This window comes from Petromyzon marinus, unplaced genomic scaffold (assembly GCF_048934315.1).
Source record: "Petromyzon marinus isolate PM22_M1 ecotype Great Lakes invasive population unplaced genomic scaffold, UKy_Petmar_22M1.pri1.0 PM_Scaffold_17, whole genome shotgun sequence".
NCBI classification, from domain to species: Eukaryota; Metazoa; Chordata; class Hyperoartia; order Petromyzontiformes; family Petromyzontidae; genus Petromyzon; species Petromyzon marinus.
The window spans coordinates 568,568-595,920 of record NW_027423135.1 but is presented as its reverse complement, the minus strand read 5'-3'; the positions used below and the strand labels follow the sequence as shown (position 1 = coordinate 595,920).

Sequence of the window (27,353 nt, the reverse complement as noted above, 5' to 3'; positions counted from 1 at the left end):
CTCTCTGTCTCACTGTCTCACTGTCTCTCTGTCTCTCTGTCTCCACGTCTCAACGTCTCCACGTCTCACTGTCTCTGTCTCTCTGTCTCACTGTCTCACTGTCTCTCTGTCTCTGTCTCACTGTCTCCACGTCTCAACGTCTCCACGTCTCACTGTCTCTGTCTCACTGTCTCTGTCTCACTGTCTCTCTGTCTCACTGTCTCTCTGTCTCCACGTCTCACTGTCTCTGTCTCACTGTCTCACTGTCTCTCTGTCTCCACGTCTCACTGTCTCTGTCTCACTGTCTCTCTGTCTCTCTGTCTCCACGTCTCAACGTCTCCACGTCTCACTGTCTCTGTCTCACTGTCTCTCTGTCTCACTGTCTCACTGTCTCACTGTCTCTCTGTCTCTCTGTCTCCACGTCTCAACGTCTCCACGTCTCACTGTCTCTGTCTCACTGTCTCTGTCTCACTGTCTCTCTGTCTCACTGTCTCTCTGTCTCCACGTCTCACTGTCTCTGTCTCACTGTCTCACTGTCTCACTGTCTCTGTCTCACTGTCTCACTGTCTCTCTGTCTCACTGTCTCACTGTCTCTCTGTCTCACTGTCTCACTGTCTCTCTGTCTCACTGTCTCCACGTCTCAACGTCTCCACGTCTCACTGTCTCTGTCTCACTGTCTCTGTCTCACTGTCTCTCTGTCTCACTGTCTCTCTGTCTCCACGTCTCACTGTCTCTGTCTCACTGTCTCACTGTCTCTCTGTCTCACTGTCTCACTGTCTCTCTGTCTCTGTCTCTCTGTCTCTGTCTCCCTGTCTCCACGTCTCAACGTCTCCAAGTCTCACTGTCTCTGTCTCACTGTCTCTCTGTCTCACTGTCTCTCTGTCTCTCTGTCTCTGTCTCACTGTCTCCACGTCTCAACGTCTCCACGTCTCACTGTCTCTGTCTCACTGTCTCTGTCTCACGGTCTCCCTGTCTCCACGTCTCTCTGTCTCACTGTCTCTGTCTCACTGTCTCTGTCTCACTGTCTCTCTGTCTCCACGTCTCACTGTCTCACTGTCTCTCTGTCTCACTGTCTCACTGTCTCTCTGTCTCTCTGTCTCACTGTCTCACTGTCTCTCTGTCTCTCTGTCTCCACGTCTCAACGTCTCCACGTCTCACTGTCTCTGTCTCACTGTCTCTGTCTCACGGTCTCCCTGTCTCCACGTCTCTCTGTCTCACTGTCTCACTGTCTCCACGTCTCACTGTCTCTGTCTCACTGTCTCACTGTCTCTCTGTCTCTCTGTCTCACTGTCTCCACGTCTGTCTCTCTGTCCCCACGTCTCCCTCCGTCTCCGCATCTTCCCATCTCTCCATCTCGCTGTCTCCATAGCAGCCGGTCCCCCTCCCCCCCACCCACCCCCACCCCCCCTCCCACCCTCCCACCCTCCCACCCCACCCCACCCCCGGCTACCCCAGCCCCGGCCTGTGCCGCTGCTCCAGGCCCCGCACCACCAGCTCCAGGTGCCTCTCCTCCAGCAGCAGCGGCAACCGGGACGCCAGCAGCAGTCGGCACGACGGGCCCTCCCCGCCCTCCCTGCCCTCCCTGCCCTCCCCGCCCTCCCCGCCCTCCCCGCCCTCCCCGCCCTCCCCGCCCTCCCCGGCACCGGCCCCGGCACCGGCCCCGGCACCGGCCCCGGCACCGGCCCCGCCGAGGGCCCCGCCGAGGGTCGCGTCCACGGCGGCGCCGCAGCGCCGCGCCCGCCGGGCCAGGCCCGGCAGCAGGGCCAGCGCCTCCGTCACCTGCCGGCGCAGCCGCGGCCTCCCGGCGGCCTGCGGAGAGACGCGCGGTCGGGCGAGGCCCCGCGTCAAAGCCGGGCGCCACGAGGCCGGCGGGGCCCGAGCGACCGTAGCCGCTCGCCGGCTTGTCGGCGTCGGCGTCGTTGCCGTCACCACCGTCGTCGTCACCGTCGTCACCGTCGTCACCGTCGTCACCGTCACCACCGTCGTCACCACCATCGTGACCACCGTCGTCACCACCATCGTGACCACCGTCGTCACCGTCGTCACCGTCACCGTCGTCACCGTCACCACCGTCGTCACCGTCGTCACCGTCACCACCGTCACCGTCACTGCCACCACCACCACCGTCGTCACCGTCACCACCGTCGTCACCGTCACCACCGTCGTCACCGCCACCACCGTCGCCGTCGTCACCGCCACCGTCGTCACCGTCACTGCCACCGACGTCACCGTCGTCACCGTCCTTGTCACCGCCGCCGGCGTCGCCGCGGGGGGGTCCTCCGTACCGTGGCTCCGTCGGCCCCTTCCTGCCGGTGCTGCCGGCCGAGGCATCCCAGGAGGCCGGCCATGGCGTCCTGGCCGTCCAGCACCGCCTCCAGGCGCTGGAGCAGGCGGCGGGGGCTGCGGGAGTGCTGGGCTCGCTGGGACGACGAGGTGGTGGATGAGGAGGTGGTGGTGGATGAGGAGGTGGAGGAGGAGGAGGAGAGGGTGGACCGGATGTGCGCGCAAGCCGCCGAGTTTGACTCCAGGTCTCCGTTGAGCAGAGCGAGGGAGCGGTGCAGGGCGGAGCGCTGGGGGAGACATTCGGGTGGGGGAGGTGTTGTGGGAGACGTGGGGGAGACGTGGGGGAGGTGTTGTGGGAGACGTGGGGGAGGTGTTGTGGGAGACGTGGGGGAGGTGTGGAGAGACGTGGGGGAGACGTGGGGGAGGTGTTGTGGGAGACGTGGGGGAGGTGTTGTGGGAGACGTGGGGGAGGTGTTGTGGGAGACGTGGAGGAGACGTGGGGGAGGTGTTGTGGGAGACGTGGGGGAGGTGTTGTGGGAGACGTGGGGAGACGTGGGGGAGACGTGGAGGAGACGTGGGGGAGACGTGGGGGAGGAGTTGTGGGAGACGTGGGGGAGGTGTTGTGGGAGACGTGGGGGAGGTGTTGTGGGAGACGTGGGGGAGGTGTTGTGGGAGACGTGGAGGAGACGTGGGGGAGGTGTTGTGGGAGACGTGGGGGAGGTGTTGTGGGAGACGTGGGGAGACGTGGGGGAGACGTGGAGGAGACGTGGGGGAGACGTGGGGGAGGAGTTGTGGGAGACGTGGGGGAGGTGTTGTGGGAGACGTGGGGGAGGTGTTGTGGGAGACGTGGGGGAGGTGTTGTGGGAGACGTGGGGAGACGTGGGGGAGACGTGGGGGAGACGCGGGGAGACGTGGAGAGACGTGGGGGAGACGTGGAGAGACGTGGGGGAGGTGTTGTGGGAGACGTGGGGGAGACGTGGGGGAGGTGTTGTGGGAGACGTGGGGGAGGTGTTGTGGGAGACGTGGGGAGACGTGGGGGAGGTGTTGTGGGAGACGTGGGGGAGACGTGGGGAGACGTGGGGGAGACGTGGGGGAGGTGTTGTGGGAGACGTGGGGGAGACGTGGGGGAGGTGTTGTGGGAGACGTGGGGGAGACGCGGGGGTGGGTGGCCAACACCACGCCCGGCCGCCTTTGTCTCCCTAGTGGCGATGTTTACTACACCGCCGCACCAGGTACTCATTTGAGGCTGAGTCGACCAAGGGGAGGCCCGGGACCGCTTCAGATAATCGTCACCGGTGTTGCCCGTGGGCGGGAATCGAACCCGGGTCGGCGGATTCGCAGCGCAGCGCCAACCACTTCTCCACCACCGCTCCCCACACACAGGCACGCACCGTTACACACGGGAGGCATAATGCCGTGCCAGGCTGTCAAAACAACAACAACAACAACAAAACACCCCTGGTTCTTTCGGTGAAAAGTCACGGAGGTGGAAGGAAAATAACGAAATAAAAAACGCGACGTTTCGGTGGCAACGCAAGCGTCCGTCTTCACCTGAAGACGGACGCTTGCGTTCCCCATCGTCATTTTCCTTCCACCTCCGTGACTTTTCACCGAAAGAACCAGAGGGTGTGGATTCCCGCAGTCTCACGAAAGGCTTCAAGTCAAGACCGAAAATAAACCCCCGACGCTTTTCAAAACGGCTCACCAGCTCCTCCTCATCCTCCCGCTCCTCCTCCTCCTCCTCCTCATCCTCCCGCTCCTCCTCCTCATCCTCCCGCTGCCGCCGTGCCTCCGGCGGTCCGCCTGCGGCCGCCCCGCCCCCTTTCGCGCGCCCGGGCCTGGGAGTCGCCCGGAAGCTTCCGCGCCGGAACCAGCCCCCGACGAGCAGGGGGTAGGCCTCCTCCAGGAGCTCCAAGCCGCTGCCCACCCGGGGCCCCCGGTAGCCCCCGGCGGCTGCCCACCTCCGGCAGTAGTCGCCGCCGTGGCCGGCGAAGGACGCGGCGCTCAGGAAGGACAAGTGGGCGTCCGGGGCCGCCGCGGGGTCGCCGTCGTCGTCACTGTCGTCGTCACTGTCGTCGTCGTCGTCGTAGTAGTAGTAGCCGTCGTCGCTCCTCCCGGGAGTTCCCGGCGTTCCCGGAATTCCCGGCGCTTCCGTCGTGCCGCGAAGCCCCGGCGCGTCGGGCGTTCCCGGCCCGCTCGAGGGCCCTTCTGTGATCCCCGGAATTCCCGGCGCTTCCGTAGCCCCGCCAGCCCCCGGCGCGTCGGGCGTTCCCGGCCAGCTCGAGGGCCCTTCCTGCATTGCCGGCATTCCCGGAATTCCCGGCGCTTCCGTCGTCCCGCAAACCCCCGGCGTTCCCGGCGTTCCCGCGTCCCGCGAGGAACCCTGCGTAGCTCCTGGGGCGGCGGCGGCGGCGGCGGCGCTCCCGCCGGGCGGCTCCTCCGCAAAGACGTCGTCGTCGACGCTGTCCACGGAGGGCGCCTTAGCGGGCGGGCGGCAGCGGCCCGACAGGGCGGCCGCTCGGCCGACCTCGCGGCCCTCCGAGGGGCCCGGCCTGGCCTCCGTGTCCTGCGGGGGGGGGGGGGCAATGGGAGCGAGCACAGCGTCATCGGCGGCAGCCCGGTCTTGCACCACCACCCCCCCCCCCCCCCCCCCACACACACTCTGATCGTTTAAAACAACAAATGTATAATTGAAAGTCTTCTTTGGTTCTTTCGGTAAAGTCACCACCACGTAGAATGAGAATAAAATAATAAATTTATAAAATAAAATAACACAATAATATTCTCACGACGTTTCGGCCACAACACAAGCGGCCTTCATCAGGTGAAGGGACGAGACTGTCTGGTAGGACAGCGCTGGAGTGAAAGAGCCACGTTCAGATCACGACCTTTAAGCTGTCTGAACGTGGCTCTTTCACTCCAGCGCTGTCCTAGCAGACAGTCTCGTCCCTTCACCTGATGAAGGCCGCTTGTGTTGTGGCCGAAACGTCGTGAGAATATTATTGTGTTATTTTACTTTATAAATTTATTATTTTATTCTCATTCTACGTGGTGACTTTACCGAAAGAACCAAAGAAGATGAATCATTGCAGTCACGAAAGCCCTAAATCGAAAAGTAAATGAAAGTGTCGTGTTAATGAACACGTGGGGGGGTTTTGGTTGAAACAAACGTAGGCTGTGCGCACAAAGGATAAGAATGGGCTGTAACCCTTTCTGGCAATAAGATGTTCAAGCACCGACTGGAAGAGCCTTCGCAAGGAATCACGTTACTGCATTAACCACGCACACCGCAGTATTTGTGTTGGCCGCTGCTATCTCTGGTGTAGGCCAATCAGCCTCAAAGACAATGCAGCATATATACAACACTATACAGCAAAACCTTGGATTGCGAGTAACTTGGCTTGCGAGTGTCTTGCGAGATGAGCAAAAATTTTTAAATAAATATTAATTTGCTAAACGAGCGAGGGTGTTGCAATACGAGCAGTGTACGTGTACACGCTTTGTACTGCCGAGCGTCACGTGATCACGACTGATTTACGAGTGCTTTGATGTACGAGTGCTTTGGATTACAAACACGTTTCCGGAGCGAATTATACTGCGCAATCCAAGGTTTTACTGTAGTTACGTTATTATTATTATTATAGGCAGGGGCGGAGCCACGGGGGTGGGTGACAGGGGTGACATTCTGCGTGTACGTGTACGACACTCGGTCTGGTGGACTCCGTGCCAACTGCATTGTCAGAGCGCGTGTCCGCCAACCGACGGCGTCTAGCTCAACAGCCTGACTCTCTCTAAATCATTCGGGAAATTAACATTTGTTGAATGTCACCCCGGCCTGAAATCCTGGCTCCGCCCCTGATTATAGGCAATGCATATGTAACGCGCATGAACACACGGTGTACTTACCTGCACCAGCGGACATACGTCAGTAAGGGGTGACATGTGGGCCACCGAGGTTCCCCAGACCCCAAGACGGTGGGCTGGGGGGGTATTCTAGGATCCCCTGGAACACTCTGGAAGGGAGGGGTGGCCAGGGGTGGAGAGACCCTAGGAGGGGTATAAAAGCCGGACCCCCAAACGGGTTCGCCAGTCGTCCTCAAGCCGAACACAGAAGACTGGGCTGAGAATAGGACCCTGGGTACCCCCAGACCCGACGTCCTTGTAAGGTCCGGAACTGAGGTAGGATAGCGGGCGGACCCTGGGTACCCCCAGACCCGACGTCCTTGTAAGGGCCGAGACTGAGGTAGGATAGCGGTCGGACCCTGGGTACCCCCAGACCCGACGTCCTTGTAAGGTCCGGAACTGAGGTAGGATAGCGGTCGGACCCTGGGTACCCCCAGACCCGACGTCCTTGTAAGGTCCGGAACTGAGGTAGGATAGCGGTCGGACCCTGGGTACCCCCAGACCTGACGTCCTTGTAAGGGCAGGGACTGAGTGGGCCGGTGGCCGAGACCTGAGGACCTTGGCTGGGTCGCGTCAAGATAGCCTCCCCTAGGGCCCCTAGCCGGAGGGCTGAGTGTAGAGTGGCCCCCGGTGTTAGGGGGCACGATAGCCCGGAGTCCATACCTCCCCAGGTCTAAGGGGCCGTTGCCCTTCGTAGTAAGGAACTTGCGTTGAGTTTATTTGTTAAAGAAACTACTGCCTCAAGTACCGGCTCTCCCTCGTCTTTGGGCTCACTACACATACATAAGCAAGACTATATTTTACTGGTCTACTGACACTGCTGGTGACACTAGGTCATGAAGAAGGCTGTCTCTGGCGTAGGCCAATCAGTTTCAATGACAATGCGTGTATGCTTATCGGTGTATGGTTGGTTTGCACGTTCTGCAACAAGGACTGTGTGTGTCTGTGTGTTTAATGTAGTAACTTGATGCCCTGAAAAAGGCTGCGTCTATTTAGCTTGTTTGAACATCTCAACACAACTGCTGTTTTATTGCCAGGAAGGGGTAAAACCGACCAAAGTATTGACATGCTCGGGTTTGAGCAGACTTATCTATGGGACTCTTTCTTTTTTTACTGGTACTATGGACATGTTGAAAGCAGAAAAGGGTTTTCCTCCCCTCCCCCCTTCCTTCCGGCAAAAAAATCACTGAAAACTCCTGGGAACGGCTAAAGCCTATCACGTTTTTGTCATCGCATTGGGCCACGTTCTGTTCACGTGAACGCGGTTGCTAGGGAGATGTTAACTACCTCGCCTGGGATACGGGAGGTCGTGGGCTCGATCCCGACTCTGACGCCTGCCGCTGCACATTTGGAGTTTGCCACGTCTCGCCTCTCTCCGTGGTCGCGTGGAATTTTCTCCGCATCCCGCGGTCTTTCCCCTCCACACACTTTAGCATCACCGCGGCGCTTAGAGTGTTTGGCTACCGCTGTAGATTTCCACGCGTTGACGATTATGATGATGATGGTGGTGGTGGTGAGCCACTTCGTGCGAGCTATTATTTGCGACCGCCAGGTCACTTACGAAAGAGCGGCTCTGGAGGGGGGGGGGGCCTTACACCTTTGATCGGCTGCCATCGGGTCCACGACACGACAGTGCCGTTCACACAATTACCCAACACAACAGAAACCGACCACGGGTGAATGTTACCTGAAGGGAATTTACAGAGCGCCTCAATCAAGGTGCTTTACGCAGAATTAAGAACGGGACAACAACACGCGCGTGTGTGCGTGTCTGTGTGTGTGTGTGTCTGTGTGTGTTTGTGTCTGTGTGTGTGTGTCTGTGTGTGTGTGTGTGTCAGTGTGTGTGTCTGTGTGTGTCTGTGTGTGTGTGTGTCTGTGTGTGTGTCTGTGTGTGTGTCTGTGTGTGTGTCTGTGTGTGTGTGTCTGTGTGTGTGTGTGTCTGTGTGTGTGTGTTTGTGTGTGTGTCTGTGTGTGTGTGTCTGTGTGTGTGTGTTTGTGTGTGTGTGTGTTTGTGTGTGTGTGTGTCTGTGTGTGTGTCTGTGTGTGTGTGTCTGTGTGTGTGTCTGTGTGTGTGTGTGTCAGTGTGTGTGTCTGTGTGTGGGGAGCGATAGTGTAGCGGTTAGCGCGCTGCGCTATGAACCTGGCGACCCGGGTTCGATTCCCGCTCACGGCCAACACCAGTGACCATTATCTGAACCGGTCCCGGGCCTTCCCTAGGTCGACTCAGCCTCAAATGAGTACCTGGTACGGTATGTGGTAAACATCGCCACTGGGGAGACAAAGGCGGCCGGGCGTGGTGTTGACTACCAACCCCCTCGTGTGCCATGCCCGCCTTCATAGGTGCTCCCTAACAGCACTTGCCGCTAGAGTCTGCTAAGGCTACACGGGGGATCTTTGTCTTTGTGATGGTGGAGGGAGATGAGGTGAATGAAAAAGGATGAGAGGAAGCAGTGGGGGCAAATCTGTGATGGTGATGATGATGTTGATGAATGGAATTAATGAATGGGGGTAAACAAGTGAAAGTCGTGTCATGAGGATAATTATGATTCCGACAGGAGATGATGACAGTAGCTGATGATGATGATGATGCAGGACGGAGGACGGAGCACAGCAGGAGCGGAAGGACTTTTAAGCGGTCGTGAATCGCTCGCTCACCCCCCGCTCCCGGCAGCTCCAGACGCCGCTGCCGTCACCGCGCTGGCGAGCGACTCGCGGCCGCCTCTCGAGCAGCTCCTCCACGGAGCGGGCACGGCCCTCGGAGAGGGGGCGGCTCCCCATGAGGAGGTGGTGGCCGTGGTGGCCGTGGTGGCCGTGGTGGTGGTGGTGCCGGTCGCCCCCAACGCCCGCCGCCACCGCCATCGCGGCTACGTCGTCACCCCCAACCTCCGAGTCGTCGATCATGCTCCCCTCGCTCCTACGTGCGGGGGGGGGGGGGAGGGTCACGTGGGGGTCACGGGGGGGGGGGGTCACGGGGTTAGGATCAGGGTTTGGTTCAGGCGTAGTAGGGGCAAAAGTTTGGATTGCGAGTCGGGGGTTGAGGGTTTTGTGAAGGGCTTTGGTTAGGACTCGGGGTTATAGGTGAGAGAAGTTAGGATTGGTGTTCGGGTCAGGGTTTGGTTAAGGGCTTGGGTTAGGATTAGAGGTTAGAGAAGTTAGGACTGGGGCCAGGGTTAAGGGCTAGGGTTTGGTGGGGGTTAAGGTGGATTTCGGGTTAGAGGGAAGGGCTATTGTAAGATTTATGGTTTTGGGTTATAGTTAGGCTCAGGGTTAAGGGTATATTCTACACACACACACACACGCACATATAACGCTTCGCACAGATGCATTGAAGAATCCATGATTGTAAAGTGTAAAGTCGACTCTCCGTTCTGGTTCGGCCAGGACAGGCTCGTTTTGTTCAGAATGTCCGTGGCCCCGTGCCTTCCTGCCCCCCAAAGTTTTAGCGAGAATCTCCATTTTGTCGCCGGTTTTAAATGCTCCGGCCTCGTGGACGGGAGCTACCCGAGCAGTGGGTGGAGCTACCCAAGTAGTGGGTGGAGGTAGCCAGGTAGTGGGCGGAGCTACCTGCGTAGTGGGTGGGGCTGCATGAGCAGTGGGCGGGGCTGACGGTGAAAGCGAGCATCCGCCCACATTACCACCAATGCCAATACCCGCGCCACTCGCCACTAACTGACGGTGGCGTCACCGCGGCGTCTGTGCCAGGCCAGGTGCACTTTGAGGCCACGTGAAGCGTCGAAGGCTCGCCGACGGGAGGTCTCGGGACAGGCCCAGGTCTGTCGTACCACAACCACCACAACCACCACAACCACAACAACAACAACCACCATCACCCCAGAAACCCCTGCACAACAACAAGAGTTCAGCCGTTTTGGGGGGGGGGGGGGGGGCGAGGGTCGGGAGGGGGGCCGCTTCGCCGCACCTGCTCAGGGCCTTGGCCGGACCCGGACCGGCGGACATCATGGACGGCACGCGCAGGTATCGCCCGCCGGGCATCAGCGCTACTTTCCGCGCCTCGTGGTCCGACAGGGACGGGGAGAGCGATGGCGAGAGTCCCCCGTGGGAGGCGGCCGGGCCCGTCCAGTCGAGCCGCGGCAGCGAGGCGTGATGGGAAGGGCGGCCGTCCCTGGGGCCGTCCTGCCGCTTGGCGGAGCTGCGGTGGGGCGGGTATGGGGTGGAGGGGGAGACAGAGCTGGGATCGACCTCATAATGAAGGTGTTTTTGGGGTGAGATCGCGTTATTTATAAATGTGTCGTAACCCTCCACCACCCGACACGGACAATCAGCAAAGAAAGTGTCGCGTTGACGAAAGACAAAATTAGTTCACTGCTTTAGCGCACCGGTGTGCGTTGAAGAGTGAATCCACAACGTTTACAGCTCGAGTACCTCCCCTGCACATTGAGCGGTTGTGTACCCCACCCACCCACCCCACCCACCCCACCCACCTCCTTCCTTAACCTCCTTACTTTCGTTGCGCTCCTGAGTCTCAAAAGTCTCACCACCGCCTCTCCTCCGTCGCCCATTCCCTTCCTCGCCCGCCCCTCCACTCCGTCCCCATCCTCCCCCCCACCCACCTGTAGCTCTTCCGTGACCACCCCCAATTTCCTACTTGTGCCCCTCTCTCACGGGGTCGCTCATTCCTTAGACCCTTGCGTGCCCCCCCCCCCCACCCACGTCATCTATATATGTCTAAATCACTCTTCTTGTCGGTTCCCTGCCTGGAGCTCGGCCACGCGCTCCTATAAATCTAAATCAAGATACGGGACAAGATGACGACGTCGATAATGTTGCGGCAACGGCAACAACGCCGCCAATAACTCCAGTGGCAATCGGAGACAGCTGAAATTTCGTTTCGAAGGTTTTTGGGTGAAATCACATCAGTGTAAATGTGTCGTTATCCCCACCACCACCACCACCACCCGACAGTAAGGTTTGTCACGTACGCAAAACGCATACATGTCGACCCATATGGTTTACCCCGTGTTCTTGTACAGGGAAATTTACTTTTCAGGTCCATACGGCGTACAGCCGTTTCAACAACGGACTTTGCTGGATGAACGTTGAGATGTGTAAGGGGCACGGTGGTGACCAATAAGTTCTGAATTGGTCTGTAACAAGGTAGTAGTGTCGTGTATATTAGTGTATAGTGTAGTGTTTAGTGGCTTTGTAGGATGAACGTTGAGGTTAATAATGGGCACGTGGTGTACCAATAAGTGCTTAATTGGTCTGTAACAAGGTAGTATTGAAGTGTATAGTAGTGTATAGTGTAGTGTTTAGTGGCTTTGTAGGATGAACGTTGAGGTTAATAATGGGCACGTGGTGTCCAGTAAGTTCTGAATTGGTCTGTAACAAGGTAGTATTGAAGTGTATAGTGTTTAGTGGCTTTGTAGGATGAACGTTGAGGTTTATAATGGGCACGTGGTGTACCAATAAGTGCTTAATTGGTCTGTAACAAGGCTGGGCACTGATGACGCCTCGTCAGGCCTTGCGAATGGGTAACCTCGTGCGGGCGAATGGTGATGAACGTCGCCACCTGCGGAGAGACAAAGGCGGCTGGGGGCGTGCGTGTTTGCCCGCCACCGCCATCACCAGCCACGTGTTTCGTTTCCGCTTAGTAACAAGCCTCCCCCGGCTGTCCGGATAGGGGCAACATGGAGCGGATTCACTCCGTGACCTCACACAGCGGGAATCGCGGATTCACTCCGTGACCAGTGAGGTCTGTATTGCTCTGTGATAGGGTCGGGCACTGATAAGGGGTTGACAGGTGTGACGTCGTGACGATGAGTCACCACTCCGTCCCACCGTTTGCGTGTTGGACAGTAAATCCGCAACGTTCACAACTCGAGTGCCGTGACGTTTCGCCGGCAATTGGCGTTGACGATGACGTCATCACTGTGAGCCAATCAGGAGCGGGGGGGGGGGGGTGGTTATTGTAATTATATAAGAATAGATTGTCAATCACAGTCGATTGGCATGTCATGCCGTTACAAGGAATGCAATTGTGGTCGGATGAAGCTCGTTGTAATTACTGGTGAAACGTCATACTCAGATTGTACATTTTGTGCCATTGCTCTCCAGTGCGCTGTACTAGTATACTACACTATACACTACACTATACTACACTATACTACACTATACACTACACTATACTATACACTACATTATACTACACTATACACTACACTATACTACACTATACACTACACTAGTGCTGTACTAGTATACTACCCTATACACTACACTATACTATACACTAGTGCTGTACTAGTATACTACACTATACACTAGTGCTGTACTAGTATACTACCCTATACACTACACTATACACTAGTGCTGTACTAGTATACTACACTATACACTACACTATAAGCTAGTGCTGTACTAGTATACTACCCTATACACTAGTGCTGTACTAGTATACTACCTTATACACTACACTATACTATACACTACACTATACACTAGTGCTGTACTAGTATACTATAATATATTATTACTTAAGTATGCATGGTCTTTAACAATAATGTAATTATAATGTTATATGATGCATTGTCTTTGAAACTGATTGGCCTACACCAGAGACCTGTAGCAGCCTCCTTGGTCTAGTCCCACCAGCCATCTTTCGGCTCCTTCGTTAAGTTTGTAAGTCGAATGTCCGTAAGTCGGTACCGGTACACTGAAACTTTTTGGTTTATATTTAGTGACTTGCTCACCTTTCATCTACTTTGCACTCCTGCCATGCTTTTTTTTTGGGGCCGCTGTTTTCTTGTTGTGACTTTCTGAGGCCGGGCCCCCCGACAGCACATGGGTGCATAAGATATTCATGGGCTCGTTGTATTCCTCCCCCGGTCCACGTAAAGATTCAGCGTCTGGTTTCCGAAAAGGGGTTGCCTCTCCCGAATGCCTTTCACGTCTACAGAGCAAAAGAGATTTTGCGAGAGAAATAAAGTGAGGGCAAGCGAGAGTGAGAGAGCGAGAGAGAGAGCGAGAGTGAGAGCGAGAGAGAGCGAGAGAGAGAGAGAGGGTGAGAGCAGGTGAGAGCGAGAGTGAGAGCAAGCGAGAGAGAGAGCGGGTGAGAGCAGGTGAGAGAGAGAGAGAGCGGGTGAGAGTGAGAGAGAGTGAGAGAGAGCAGGTGAGAGCGAGGGCGGATGAGAGTGAGAGCGAGAGTGAGAGCGAGAGAGAGCGGGTGAGCCAGAGAGTGAGAGAGAGAGCGGGTGAGAGCGAGAGTGAGAGCAAGCAAGAGTGAGAAAGAGAGAGAGAGAGCGGGCGAGAGTGAGAGAGAGCGAGAGTGAGAGCGAGCGTGAGAGAGAGAGAGCGAGAGAGGGCAGGTGAGAGCGAGAGTGAGTGCGAGCGTGAGAGAGAGAGAGAGCGAGAGAGATAAAGCGGCTGAGCCAGAGAGAGTGAGAGCGAGAGTGAGGGCAAGCGAGGGTGAGAGCAAGCAAGAGTGAGAGAGAGCGAGAGAGAGCGAGAGCAAGTGAGAGGGCGGGTGAGCCAGAGAGAGCGAGAGCCAGAGAGAGCCAGAGAGAGCCAGAGAGAGCAAGCGTGAGAGCGAGAGTGAGCAAGCGAGAGATAAAGCGGCTGAGCCAGAGGGAGCGAGAGCGGGTGAGAGCGAGAGCGAGAGTGAGCGAGAACCGGTGAGAGTGAGCGAGGGTGAGAGCGAGCGAGGGTGAGAGCGAGCGAGAACCGGTGAGAGCGAGCGAGGGTGAGAGCGAGCCAGAGCGAGCGACAGGGCGTGTGAGCCAGCGAGAGGGCGACACGCCGAGCGGCGCCTGCGTCTGGGGGGGCACGCCGCTGGCACGACCGCGCGCCTCTCGTGCGACCGTCCGCGGTTTTTTTTTTTAGCGGCGTTGCCGCGAGAGCGTCTGCAGCGGTCACCGACCGTTCCCTCGAGTCCTCCGACGCCGACGACGGCTTCCGCGACGCCATCTTGAAGAGGCTCGGCAGTGACCAGTGGTGGGCGCGGCCCTTCTGCGGCCTCTCCCCTGGCGCGGCCAGCGTGGCCGCCGACGAGGCCGCGGACGCAGCGGCGGCGCCGGCGCCTCCCGAGGCCCGCGAGAGGCTGCCGGCCTTCCCGGCGGCACCGGCGGCTCCGGCCAAGCTGGGCAGGGAGGTGTAGTGCGAGGGGCCGCGCGGCGCTCCGGGTTGGCCCGTCGGGGTCGACGTGGCCGGGGCCTTCCGGGAGGCCGCGGCGGCCGCGGCGGCCGACCCGGGGTCGTGGGAGCGCGCCGGGGGGAGCTTCCCACCGCCGGCCACCTGCGCGGGACGCGAGAACCGAAATGCGGAACGGCGGGGGTGAGAATTAGCCACGGTCGATGCACTGCCTGGATGAAGGCCTTCCCCTGACCCCTGACCCCCCACCCCCACCGCAATCAAACTAAACCGAAAGCGTTACGTCTGACACCACCGTGACGTCAAAGCACGCGGCTCGGGGGGGGGGGGGGGCAGTCGCCCCCAATTCACCGTTACTCCTAGGGACAGGTGAGGGGGGGGGGGGGGTTCGCACCTCCTCTCCGTGGCCCGACTTGGTGCGCCCGAGCCGGTGCTTGAGCAGCGACGTCATGAGCGGCGTCTGCCGCAGCGCTGCCAGCCAGCTCCTCTTGCCATCGGCCGGCGCCGGCTGATGCTGCGTCGTGGATGCCGACGTTGAAGACGCCGACGACGACGATGACGACGAGCCGGAGATGGAGCCCAGCGTCTCGCACGACGCCGAGAATGCCCGGCCGTTGGGCGCGTGGGCGCCCGACCCCAGCGTCGAACGGTCGCCGATGCCGACGCCGCCGCCGCCGCCACGCCGGCTGCCGCCGGCCCGCTCCAGGTCACGCCTCATGGTGGGGTCGGCCCTGGTGGCCGCCCTCGGCCGGAGCCACAGCGGCGCGGCAAGGCCGGCCACGGGCCCGGCGTTCAGCCCCCCGTCGGGGAGGTCGCCGTCGGGTTGCCGATCCATCTGGCGGATCCTCGGTGCCGGTGGCGCCGGCGCCACCGGCGCCGCCGGCGTCTCGTCCCCCCGGCCGGCTCCTCCGAGCCACATCCGTTCGCTTTCCCAGTCCAGCGGCAGCCAAGTCCCCGGTCGGGATAGAAAATTCGCGGCGTCGCCGCCGCTTTCGCCGTCGCCGCCGCCTCCGCCGCCTCCACCGCCTCCTCCGCCCCCCGCGGTCCGGTCAGCTCCTCCTCCGCCGCGGCCACGCCAGGCCATCGGCCCGCACAGCCCCCGCCGCGTGAGCGACGTGGCCCGGAGTACCCGCGACTGGGCGGCCCGCACGCTGCTCATGTAGCCCAACTCGTCCCCGCTCCCGCTGTCCTCCGGCTCGCCGCTCGTCAGCCGCCCGGCGACGTACCGGGGGCTCGTCCGGGCCGCCCCGTCGGAGGCGCGCCGCTGCTGCGGCGGCGGCGGCGGCGCCATCGCCCGCGCCGCTGCGGTCATCTCCGTCGTCGTCGTCGTCTCCGTCGTCGTCGTCATCGTCGTGTTTCCGGTACCGTGGCGGCGGTGGTGTTACAGGGGAGCCGTTTCGCGGAAACTGCTTGCATTGCGCACGGGGAATGAATTTCATCTGAGCAAGGATCACATTTCGCGAACAGCGACGTGCGCTCCTGGTATCAGTTTCCCCCCCCCCTCCCGCCGTGAATGTTCAATTGCCGTTTCAAGCGGTTGCCGCACGGTATTATTTCTGTCCTTGGCTGGACTTCCAGAAGGACTGGCGATTCGCCCCCCCCCCCGAACGCTCTCCGCCCTTCGGCGGTTTCACCCACCACGCGCCCGCCGCACCGCTACAACGCTCGACGCTCTTAGCTGGCGCGCGTTGCGTTGCGTGCGTGCATGCGCTGTACCTGTTGGCGGCTTCCATGGCAGGCGGGGAGGGGAAAGTGCGGGCGACCCAACTGCCCACTCTTCCGAGATGCACTTCCACCACCTCGGCCCTGCAGCAACTAAGGTCGAGCACGGGGGGGGGGGGGGGGGGGCGGGCAGGCAAAGCCGACGGCAAATCGGTTTAACACGCAGCAGCAGCAGTAGTAGTGCGGGTTGGGACATAAGCAATGGCCTCAATTGCTTCGCCCAAGGTGAAATAAAACAAAAAAAACTCTAAATGATAGAAAATAAATCGTGGAGATCCGACGCAAATCTGCTACGAACCGCAGAACCTGCAACAATGTTTTGTTGATGAAGCCGTCGAGGCGAAAATTAGCCTCGTCTGACATCACGCGGTTTGTGACGAAAGCGTAGTCTTGGTCTGCACGTTCAGTGAAGGCACTCGAGCGCTGCAGGCGGCTTCGATGGTCTCTGGGCTGCAATTCTCACACCGGCTGCAAACTTACGTGGGAAGAGACGCGAGTCCTTGCACCCAAGGCCATCGTGCGAACCCACCCCCCCAAATGAGCGACGGAGCGTCTCCCCGTCGAAGTTTCGGGGCTTCTCATCGATGCTCTCCCCCCTCGCTTGCTCAACCGGTTCTGGGTCTGCCAACGCGGCGCCTCTAATCCAACCCCCATCGTTGCCGATTCCCGAATGTCGTAACAATAAATCCAAGATAGTCTCTCTCGCGTCAAAACTGTTGAACGGTTGCCTCCGAAATCGATTTCCAACTATTCTTGCATGCTGCCGAGGTGCATAACCGGTTCATCATGAACTCGCCAGGCTTCTACTTTATTATTTATGCAAAAAAATATATTTTTAGCCAAATAATTTTCACACAAGATACCGCAATTTCAAAGCAGCCCGTTACTTATGGCCCACCATGTAGTGGCAGTTGTAGGCCTGATGTGATCCGTAATAAAATGTCTTTTATTTTTCGATTTAAAGCTTTCGTGACTGCAAGGATTCATCTTCTTTGGTTCTTTCGGTAAAGTCACCACCACGTAGAATGAGAATAAAATAATAAATTGATAAAATAAAATAACGCAATAATATTCTCACGACGTTGATGAAGGCCGCTTGTGATGTGGCCGAAACGTCGTGAGAATATTATTGTGTTATTTTATTTTAATCAATTTATTATTTTATTCTCATTCTACGTGGTGGTGACTTTACCGAAAGAACCAAAGAAGAAAAATGTTTTTTCTTGGGGCTAGATCGCGGGAAAATATTCACATTGCGTCGCTAAACCCGGAGCCACCACCGCCACCACCCAACACGACCAAGTGGTAAGGCCCGTCGCATGAACAAAACGCGGCCAATTAGTTGAGTTAATTTCGGCACGAAACTGGTTGTTGTGTGTGTCGGAGAGTAAACCCAACAACAGCATTTCCAATTCGAGTCACTGCCGTGACGTTTCGCCGGTGATTACAACAACAACAACGACGACGATTAGCGGCGGCTTCGTCGGCCGATTCTTTGACCAGACGTAGTGAAGAAGTCTCCCTGCGCCCGGTGTTGAATCGAGCAAGGTGACGTGGTCATCATCATCGTCATCATCACTGTGAACCCGTCAGGTGTGAAGATCAAAGGGGGTTATTGTAATTGCATGAATGGGACAAAAAAAACCTTTAACGGGCATTAGTCGATTTACGAACGTCCGCACTCACTAACGCCCGCACTCACGAACGCCCGATCTACAAACACCTGCACTTGCGACACCCCGCTTACAAAACCAGCTTCCACTATTATTATTTTTTCTTTCACGTTGATTTAAAACGCAAACTCTCGCTGCCAAATCGAATCGCGGCACAATTTGTTTTCTGAGAGTTGTAAATGAGTCAGCCTCGTGCTGCCAGCCAGCCAGCCAGCGAGCGTCCGTGTGTGTGTGTGTGTGTGCGCGCGCTTGTGGGCATTTAAACACTTAGGGCTTACGAACGGGTTCTCTTGAACGAATTGCGTTCGCAAGTCGAGGACGGCTCGTATTGCGAAGAACAGCAGGTCGGGTGAAAGCACTGTGACATGGGCCCGCTTTTAATTACGGCCCCAGACTCTCGATCCCGACCGCTATCATCCGTACGTTACATCGTCACCAAAGCCGGCGTCCGCCACTCCCACGGCAACGACCCCACCTTGTCTCCCCCTAAGCCCTATGGCACCTGGTCCCCGTGACCTGGTCCCCGTGACCTGGTCCCCGTGACCTGGTCCCCGTGACCTCCTGCCAGCAGCGACGCTTCGCGCGATGGCCTGGGAGCGCACCTAGCCCGGCGCGGGCACCGTGGCGGATGCCGCGCTCGCATTTTTGACAGATTCCCCGTGGCCTCCGGGTGAAAGGCGTTTTCAGAAGTTGGAAATAATTATTATGACCACTGCCCCTACCATTCCTGGCGGGGAGAAACCGGTTTAACGATTCAACGAACGGGGGTTTCTATATTTGCTTGACCAGGTGATCATTTCATTCCCGTGGCCCGCGACGTAACCCTCACGAAAACTCCCGAATGCCGTGAAAGTGCGATCCGTGAACTATTATACGCCCGCTCTCTCTCCCTCTCTCTCTCTGGCCCCCCTCCCGGGCCCCCGCCCCCCACTGAAGAAGGTCCACCGCCAGAAACGTCAGCCATGACGGATGTTTATATTTAGAAAGGCACGCGGTGTTGCACGTGTGGAATGTGTGAAGGAGGGTTTGTGTGTGTGTGTGTGTTTGTTATTAGCTACCGGACGAGCACGTTGTTTGGCGGCGATTGCTGCCAAACACGGAATGTATTGTCACGGTGGTGTGGCCGGGACTGGTCACATTCCACGACGCCTCAGCCTCAGGGGGCAAGAGGCCCCCCCCACCCTCCACACCCAATGCCGACAGTGGTTACTCAAGCCCGGCTCCTAACCTGAACCCCGGGTCCGAACCTGAACCCCGGGTCCCAACCTGAACCCTGGCTCCCACGCTCAACCCCGGCTCCCAACATGAACCCTGGCTTCGAACCTGAACCCTGGCTCCCAACCTGAACCCCGGCTCTCACGCTAAACCCTGGGTCCCAACCTGAACCCTGGCTCCCAACCTGAACCCCGGCTCCTAACCTGAACCCTGGCTCCCACGCTCAACCCCGGCTCCCAACCTGAACCCTGAATAGAACCTGAACCCTGGCTTCGAACCTGAACCCTGGATCCCTCGATCAACCCTGGGTCCCAACCTGAACCCTGGCTCCCACGCTGAACCCTGGATCCCAACCTGAACCCTGGCTTCGAACCTGAACCCTGGCTCCCAAACTGAACCCTGGCTCCCACGATCAACCCTGGGTCTCAACCTGAACCCCTGGCTCCCAACCTGAACCCTGGCTCCCAACCTGAACCCTGGCTCCCACGCTCAACCCTGGCTCCCAACCTGAACCCTGGCTTCGAACCTGAACCCTGGCTCCCAACCTGAACCCTGGCTCCCAACATGAACCCTGGCTCCCACGATCAACCCTGGGTCCCAACCTGAACCCTGGCTCCTAACCTGAACCCCGGCTCCCACGCTAAACCCTGGCTCCCAACCTGAACCCTGGCTCCCAACCTGAACCCTGGATCCCTCGATCAACCCTGGCTCCCAGGCTGAAGTAACCATGGCAACCGACCTTAAACCGCGAGTGTCACACCTGTCTATAAATACTCACCTGTGCCCCAGGGTTTTAAAAACAACAGCACATGACATGGACAACAACAACCGCCATTCGCCACTAAGTGGCGGGTGACGTCACCACGACGATTGTACCAGGCCATGTGCATGGACACACACACACAGGTACACACACACAGGTACACACACACACAGGCACACGTACAGGTACACACACAGGTACACACACACAGGTACACACACACAGGCACACACACACAGGTACACACACACACAGGCACACATACAGGTACACACACAGGTACACACACAGGTACACACACAGGTACACACAGTACACACACAGTACACACACACAGTACACACACTACACACAGTACACACACTACACACAGTACACACACTACACACACACACAGGTACACACACAACAGTACACGCAGATACACACACAGGTAGACACACACACAGCTACACACAGTACACACACACACAGGTACACACACAGGTACACACAGTACACACACACACAGGTACACACACAGGTACACACACAGTACATACACACAGTACACACACAGTACACACACACACAGTTCACACAGCTACACACAGTACACACACACAGGTACACACACAGGTACACACAGTACACACACACACAGTTACACACACAGTACACACACAGGTACACACAGGTACACACACAGTACACACACACAGTACACACACACACACAGGTACACACACAGTACACACACACACAGTTCACACAGCTACACACAGTACACACACACACACAGGTACACACAGGTACACACACAGTACACACACACAGTACACACACATAGTACACACATAGTACACACACAGTACACACACAGTACACACAGTACACACACAGGTACACACACAGTACACACACACAGGTACACACACAGTACACACACACAGTACACACAGGTACACACATAGTACACACACAGTACACACACAGTACACACACACACAGGTACACACACAGGTACAACACAGTACACACACACAGTACACACACAGTACACACACACAGTACACACACACAGTACACACACACAGGTACACACACAGTACACACACACAGGTACACACACACAGGTACACACACAGTACACACACAGTACACACACAGTACACACACACAGTACACACACACAGTACACACAGTACACACACACAGTTCACACAGTACACACACACAGTACACACACAGTACACACACACAGTACACAAACACAGTACACACACAGGTACACACACAGTACACACACACACAGTACACACAGTACACACACAGTACACACACACACACAGGTACACACACAGTACACACACACAGGTACACACACACAGGTACACACACAGTACACACACAGTACACACAGTACACACACACAGTACACACACACAGTACACACAGTACACACACACAGTACACACACACAGTACACACAGTACACACACAGTACACACAGTACACACACACAGTACACACACACAGTACACACACAGTACACACACACAGTTCACACAGTACACACACAGTACACACACACAGTACACACACACAGTACACATAGTACACACACACAGTACACACACACACAGTACACACACACAGTACACACAGTACACACACACACAGTACACACACACAGTACACACACACACACACAGTACACACAGTACACACACAGTACACACACACACAGTACACACACACAGTACACACACAGTACACACACAGTACACACAGTACACACACAGTACACACACACACACAGTACACACACACAGTACACACACAGTACACACACACAGTACACACAGTACACACACACAGTACACACACAGTACACACACACAGTACACACAGTACACACACACAGTACACACACACAGTACACACACACACACAGTACACACAGTACACACACAGTACACACACACACAGTACACACACACAGTACACACACAGTACACACAGTACACACACAGTACACACACACACAGTACACACACACAGTACACACACACAGTACACACACAGTACACACACAGTACACACACAGTACACACAGTACACACACACAGTACACACACACACAGTACACACAGTACACACACAGTACACACACACAGTACACACACACAGTACACACACACACACAGTACACACAGTACATACAGTACACACACAGTACACACAGTACACACACACACAGTACACACACACAGTACATACAGTACACACACACAGTATACACACAGTACACACACAGTACACACACACACAGTACATACAGTACACACACAGTACACACAGTACATACAGTACACACACACAGTACACACACACACAGTACATACAGTACACACACACAGTATACACACAGTACACACACAGTACACACACACACACAGTACATACAGTACACACACACAGTACACACACACACAGTACACACACACACAGTACACACACAGTACACACACAGTACACACACACACAGTACACACAGTACACACAGTACACACAGTACACACACACAGTACACACATAGTACACACACACACAGTACACACAGTACACACACACAGTACACACAGTACACACACACAGTACACACACAGTACACACACAGTACACACAGTACACACACAGTACACACACACACAGTACACACACACAGTACACACACAGTACACACACACAGTACACACAGTACACACACACAGTACACACACAGTACACACACACAGTACACACAGTACACACACACAGTACACACACACAGTACACACACACACACAGTACACACAGTACACACACAGTACACACACACACAGTACACACACACAGTACACACACAGTACACACAGTACACACACAGTACACACACACACACAGTACACACACAGTACACACACAGTACACACACACAGTACACACACAGTACACACAGTACACACACACAGTACACACACACACAGTACACACAGTACACACACAGTACACACACACAGTACACACACACAGTACACACACACACACAGTACACACAGTACATACAGTACACACACAGTACACACAGTACACACACACACAGTACACACACACAGTACATACAGTACACACACACAGTATACACACAGTACACACACAGTACACACACACACAGTACATACAGTACACACACAGTACACACAGTACATACAGTACACACACACAGTACACACACACACAGTACATACAGTACACACACACAGTATACACACAGTACACACACAGTACACACACACACAGTACATACAGTACACACACACACAGTACACACACACACAGTACACACACACACAGTACACACACAGTACACACACACACAGTACACACAGTACACACAGTACACACACACAGTACACACATAGTACACACACACACAGTACACACAGTACACACACACAGTACACACAGTACACACACACAGTACACACACACACAGTACACACACAGTACACACAGTACACACACAGTACACACACACATACAGTACACACAGTACACACACACAGTACACACAGTACACACACACAGTACACACACAGTACACACAGTATACACAGTACACACAGTACACACACACAGTACACACAGTACACACACAGTACACACACACAGTACACACACACAGTACACACAGTACACACACAGTACACACACACAGTACACACAGTACACACACAGTACACACACAGTACACACACACAGTACACACACACAGTACACACACAGTACACACATACAGTACACACACACAGTACACACAGTACACACACAGTACACACACACATACAGTACACACAGTACACACACACAGTACACACAGTACACACACACAGTACACACACACAGTACACACAGTATACACAGTACACACAGTACACACACACAGTACACACACACACAGTACACACACAGTACACACACACAGTACACACACACACACAGTACACACAGTACACACACACATTACACACAGTACACACACACACAATACACACAGTACACACACACACAGTACACACACACAGTACACACACAGTACACACACACAGTACACACACACAGTACACACACAGTACACACACACAGTACACACACACAGTACACACAGTACACACACAGTACACACACAGTACACACACACAGTACACACACACAGTACACACACAGTACACACACACAGTACACACACAGTACACACACACAGTACACACAGTACACACACACAGTACACACAGTACACACACAGTACACACACACAGTACACACACACAGTACACACAGTACACACACAGTACACACACAGTACACACACACAGTACACACACACAGTACACACAGTACACACACAGTACACACACACAGTACATACACACAGTACACACAGTACACACACAGTACACACACGGTACACACACACAGTACACACACAGTACACACATACAGTACACACACACAGTACACACAGTACACACACACAGTACACACACACAGTACACACACACATACAGTACACACAGTACACATACACAGTACACACAGTACACACACACAGTACACACACACAGTACACACAGTATACACAGTACACACAGTACACACACACAGTACACACACACACAGTACACACACAGTACACACACACAGTACACACAGTACACACACAGTACACACACACAGTACACACACACAGTACACACAGTACACACACACAGTACACACACAGTACACACAGTACACACACAGTACACACACAGTACACACACACAGTACACACACAGTACACACACAGTACACACATACAGTACACACACACAGTACACACAGTACACACACACAGTACACACACACAGTACACACACACATACAGTACACACAGTACACACACACAGTACACACAGTACACACACACAGTACACACACAGTACACACAGTATACACAGTACACACAGTACACACACACAGTACACACACACACAGTACACACAACACACACAGACACACAACACACACAGTAACACACACACAAGTACACACAGTACACACACAGTACACACACAGTACACACACACAGTACACACACACAACACAGTGCACACACAGTACACACACAGTACACACACACAGTACACACTACACAGTACACAACACACAGTACACACACACAAAAACAGGTACACACACAGTACACAGTACACACACAGTACACACACACAGTACACACACACATAGTACACACACACAGTACACACACACATAGTACACACACAGTACACACAGTACACATAGTACACACAGTACACACACAGTACACACACAGTACACACAGTACACACACAGTACACACAGTACACACACACACACAGTATACACACACAGTACACACACACACAGTATACACAGTACACACAGTACACACACAGTATACACACACAGTACACACAGTACACACACACAGTACACACAGTACACACACACAGTACACACACAGTACATACAGTACACACAGTACACACAGTACATACAGTACATACAGTACACACAGTACACACACACAGTACACACACAGTACACACAGTACACACACACAGTACACACATTACACACACACAGTACACACACACACAGTACACACACACACAGTACACAGTACACACAGTACACACACACACAGTACACACACACACAGTACACACACACAGTACACACACACAGTACACACAGTACACACACACACAGTACACACAGTACACACCCACAGTACACACACAGGTACACACACAGTACACACACACAGTACACACACACAGTACACACACAGTACACACACAGTACACACAGTACATACAGTACATACAGTACACAGTGTGGCCCTTCATACAGCAGTGGAGTGGCCACGACTCACCCTGATGAGGTTTGACTGTCAGGGTGGCTGACACTCAGCTCTGTGTCTCTGTCTCTCTGTCTCTGTCTGTCTCTGTCTGTCTCTCTGTGTCTGTGTCTGTCTCTGTGTCTGTGTCTCTGTCTCTCTGTCTGTGTCTCTGTCTCTCTGTCTGAGTCTCTGTCTCTGTCTGTCTCTGTGTGTCTCTGTCTCTGTGTCTCTCTGTCTGTGTCTCTCTGTCTGTGTCTCTGTCTCTCTGTCTGTGTCTCTCTGTCTGTGTCTCTCTGTCTGTGTCTCTCTGTCTGTGTCTGTGTCTCTGTCGCTGTGTCTCTGTCTCACTGTCTGTGTCTCTGTCTCTCTGTCTGTGTCTCTGTCTCTCTGTCTCTGTCTGTCTGTGTGTGTCTCTCTGTCTCTGTCCGTGTCTCTGTGTCTCTGTCTCTGTCTGTGTCTCTCTGTCTCTGTGTCTCTGTCTCTGTCTGTGTCTCTCTGTCTGTCTCTGTGTCTCTGTCTCTGTCTCTGTCTGTGTCTCTGTCTGTGTCTCTCTGTCTCTGTGTCTCTGTGTCTGCGCCTCTGTCTCTGTGTGTCTGTGTCTCTGTGTCTCTGTCTGTGTCTCTCTGTCTGTCTGTGTCTCTGTGTCTGTGTCTCTCTGTCTCTGTGTCTCTCTGTCTTTGTGTCTCTGTGTCTCTCTGTGTCTGTGTCCCCGACTTCTCACGCTCACCTGCGCATCGGGTGGGAGGTTTCCGGGAGGCGACTTCTGCATCGCTCACCGGAGACTCCTCCTCCTCTAAACCTCCTCCTCCTCTAAACCTCCTCCTCCTCTAAACCTCCTCCTCCTCTAAACCTCCTCCTCCTCTAAACCTCCTCCTCCTCTAAACCTCCTCCTCCTCTAAACCTCCTCCTCCTCTAAACCTCCTCCTCCTCTAAACCTCCTCCTCCTCTAAACCTCCTCCTCCTCTAAACCTCCTCCTCCTCTAAACCTCCTCCTCCTCTAAACCTCCTCCTCCTCTCTCACCTCCTCCTCCTCTAAACCTCCTCCTCCTCTAAACCTCCTCCTCCTCTAAACCTCCTCCTCCTCTAAACCTCCTCCTCCTCTAAACCTCCTCCTCCTCTAAACCTCCTCCTCCTCTAAACCTCCTCCTCCTCTAAACCTCCTCCTCCTCTAAACCTCCTCCTCCTCTAAACCTCCTCCTCCTCTAAACCTCCTCCTCCTCTAAACCTCCTCCTCCTCTAAACCTCCTCCTCCTCTAAACCTCCTCCTCCTCTAAACCTCCTCCTCCTCTAAACCTCCTCCTCCTCTAAACCTCCTCCTCCTCTAAACCTCCTCCTCCTCTAAACCTCCTCCTCCTCTAAACCTCCTCCTCCTCTAAACCTCCTCCTCCTCTAAACCTCCTCCTCCTCTAAACCTCCTCCTCCTCTAAACCTCCTCCTCCTCTAAACCTCCTCCTCTAAACCTCCTCCTCTCTCACCTCCTCCTCTAAACCTCCTCCCCTCTCACCTCCTCCTCCTCTAAACCTCCTCCTCCTCTAAACCTCCTCCTCCTCTAAACCTCCTCCTCCTCTAAACCTCCTCCTCTAAACCTCCTCCTCTCTCACCTCCTCCTCTCTCACCTCCTCCTCTCTCACCTCCTCCTCTCTCACCTCCTCCTCTAAACCTCCTCCTCTCTCACCTCCTCTCTCACCTCCTCTTCCTCCTCTCTCACCTCCTCTTCCTCCTCTCTCACCTCCTCTTCCTCCTCTCTCACCTCCTC

General features: G+C 55.3%; 1 protein-coding gene across 1 annotated transcript; it reads right to left on the bottom strand.

Annotated features, from left to right (window-relative positions):
• Window positions 1-1,425: 1,425 nt before the first annotated feature.
• LOC142922781 (uncharacterized) lies at window positions 1,426-26,436 on the bottom strand. The gene is made up of 10 exons (XM_076063684.1): window positions 26,325-26,436; window positions 15,988-16,086; window positions 14,666-15,680; window positions 14,042-14,415; window positions 10,085-10,315; window positions 8,821-9,079; window positions 3,968-4,828; window positions 2,265-2,549; window positions 1,627-1,788; window positions 1,426-1,488 (listed from the first exon to the last, which is right to left on the bottom strand). The coding sequence occupies exons 3-10, from the start codon at window positions 15,617-15,619 to the stop codon at window positions 1,426-1,428; spliced, it is 3,189 nt and encodes a 1,062-aa protein (XP_075919799.1). The 5' UTR covers window positions 15,620-15,680; window positions 15,988-16,086; window positions 26,325-26,436.
• Window positions 26,437-27,353: the final 917 nt, after the last annotated feature.

What these genes read in the sequence shown, in the direction of transcription:
- LOC142922781 (XM_076063684.1), bottom strand. Translation starts at nt 15,619, where the DNA reads ATGACGACGACGACGGAGACGACGACGACGACGGAGATGACCGCAGCG. An exon ending in CCGGCCAAGGCCCTGAGCAG is followed by an intron (nt 9,080 to 10,084) that starts GTGCGGCGAAGC and finishes CCCCGCACGTAG; the next exon opens with GAGCGAGGGGAGCATGATCG. An exon ending in GGAGCTGCCGGGAGCGGGGG is followed by an intron (nt 4,829 to 8,820) that starts GTGAGCGAGCGA and finishes CCCCCCCCGCAG; the next exon opens with GACACGGAGGCCAGGCCGGG.